Source organism: Etheostoma spectabile, chromosome 7 (assembly GCF_008692095.1).
Source record: "Etheostoma spectabile isolate EspeVRDwgs_2016 chromosome 7, UIUC_Espe_1.0, whole genome shotgun sequence".
NCBI classification, from domain to species: domain Eukaryota; kingdom Metazoa; phylum Chordata; class Actinopteri; order Perciformes; family Percidae; genus Etheostoma; species Etheostoma spectabile.
Window position 1 is genome coordinate 22,398,249 of NC_045739.1, and position 1,264 is coordinate 22,399,512.

Here is a 1,264-nt window from a genome sequence, read left to right on the forward strand (position 1 = left end):
CTGTGCCACATTCGATTAGCATAAACACATATACCAGAGAAGGGTCTACTCGCTACACGTGTTATTAACCGCTATGTTCATTTTGCCCCGGATTTGTCCTTTCAGCGACACTAAATGCAACAAGGAGAAATATGCATTAAGCTGCAGGTTCCCAACCCGACTGCTTTAGTGTATTATTAGCTGGTATTAGGGTAATCTTTAGTGGGCTTTCATTTGGAATGTTATCATGCTGAGATTTTAGATGTGTTAACCTAGTTTAGATGGTAGAGCCTTCAGTAGACAGGCCAGTAGAAAGTTACCTTGGGCTTCTTAGTTTTATGTTCCTGCTGACTCAGGGAATTGCATCCACGTGGGGGGGGCTTACACAAAAGACTTGCGTATTGCTGTAGTGACACGTATATTCTGTACGTGTGAGCCTAGTTGGATTGTGTCAGGAATGTAACTAGTTTTTCCCGTTGTTGTATTACTTGGGAAACTGGAAATTATTTGGATGTGAGTGATTAAACCCTATTTGTTTATACATTAAAAAGATACATAGATCACATATCAACACACATATTTCCGAGTAGTAAACACCATAATTAGGAAGTTACTGATGTTTTTTTAAAGGGATTTAACTTGCAGGAGTTTACCTTTTTAGAAACATTGGTACTGGTTAGAAAAGCCTACACCACCCAAAGTACAGTTTCCATCGTCAGACCAAGTTGTTGTGAGTGTAGTTTTGCATATGTCTACATCTGTGACCCAGTCAGTAAGTCAGAACATTTGTTCTTCAGGCAGTGAAGCTGACCAGCTCCCGCACCCAGCTTCCTTATGAATACTACTCCCTGCCTTTCTGTAAGCCGGAGTCTGTTTTCTACAAGGGAGAGAACCTGGGTAAGTGGACTGCTGCTCCCACGGTGGACTGTGGTCTGGAAGAGTTTCCTGACAATTCTCATTTAATTTGACTTCATCCTATTCCGGAAAAGCAATCTTTACATTTTGCCACAAAAAATCCTAAAACTAATTAAAACTTTAAAAATGTTTTATATATATATTGATATATATATTGATATTTTTCTAATATTGTTTTGCAGGTGAGGTATTGCGTGGGGACCGTATTGTGAATACACTCTACAATGTCGAGATGAACAAGGATAAGAAATGTGAGATGGTATGCAACAAGAAAAAGCTCAGCATAGAAGAGAGCAAGCTGATTGCTGAGCGGATCCAGGAGGAGTATTATGTTCACCTGTGAGCATCCCTTCCTCTCTGTTGTTACCAG

The 1,264-nt window shown here is 40.0% G+C and overlaps 1 protein-coding gene across 1 annotated transcript in view; it reads left to right on the plus strand.

Moving 5' to 3' along the window:
- The window catches only part of tm9sf4 (transmembrane 9 superfamily protein member 4), an 18,114-nt gene that overhangs the window by 3,352 nt on the left and 13,498 nt on the right, over positions 1 to 1,264 (plus strand). The window contains exons 3-4 of the mRNA XM_032522025.1: positions 777 to 876; positions 1,077 to 1,233. Coding sequence (XP_032377916.1) covers positions 777 to 876; positions 1,077 to 1,233 — 257 coding nt within the window. The remainder of the gene's footprint in view (positions 1 to 776; positions 877 to 1,076; positions 1,234 to 1,264) is intronic.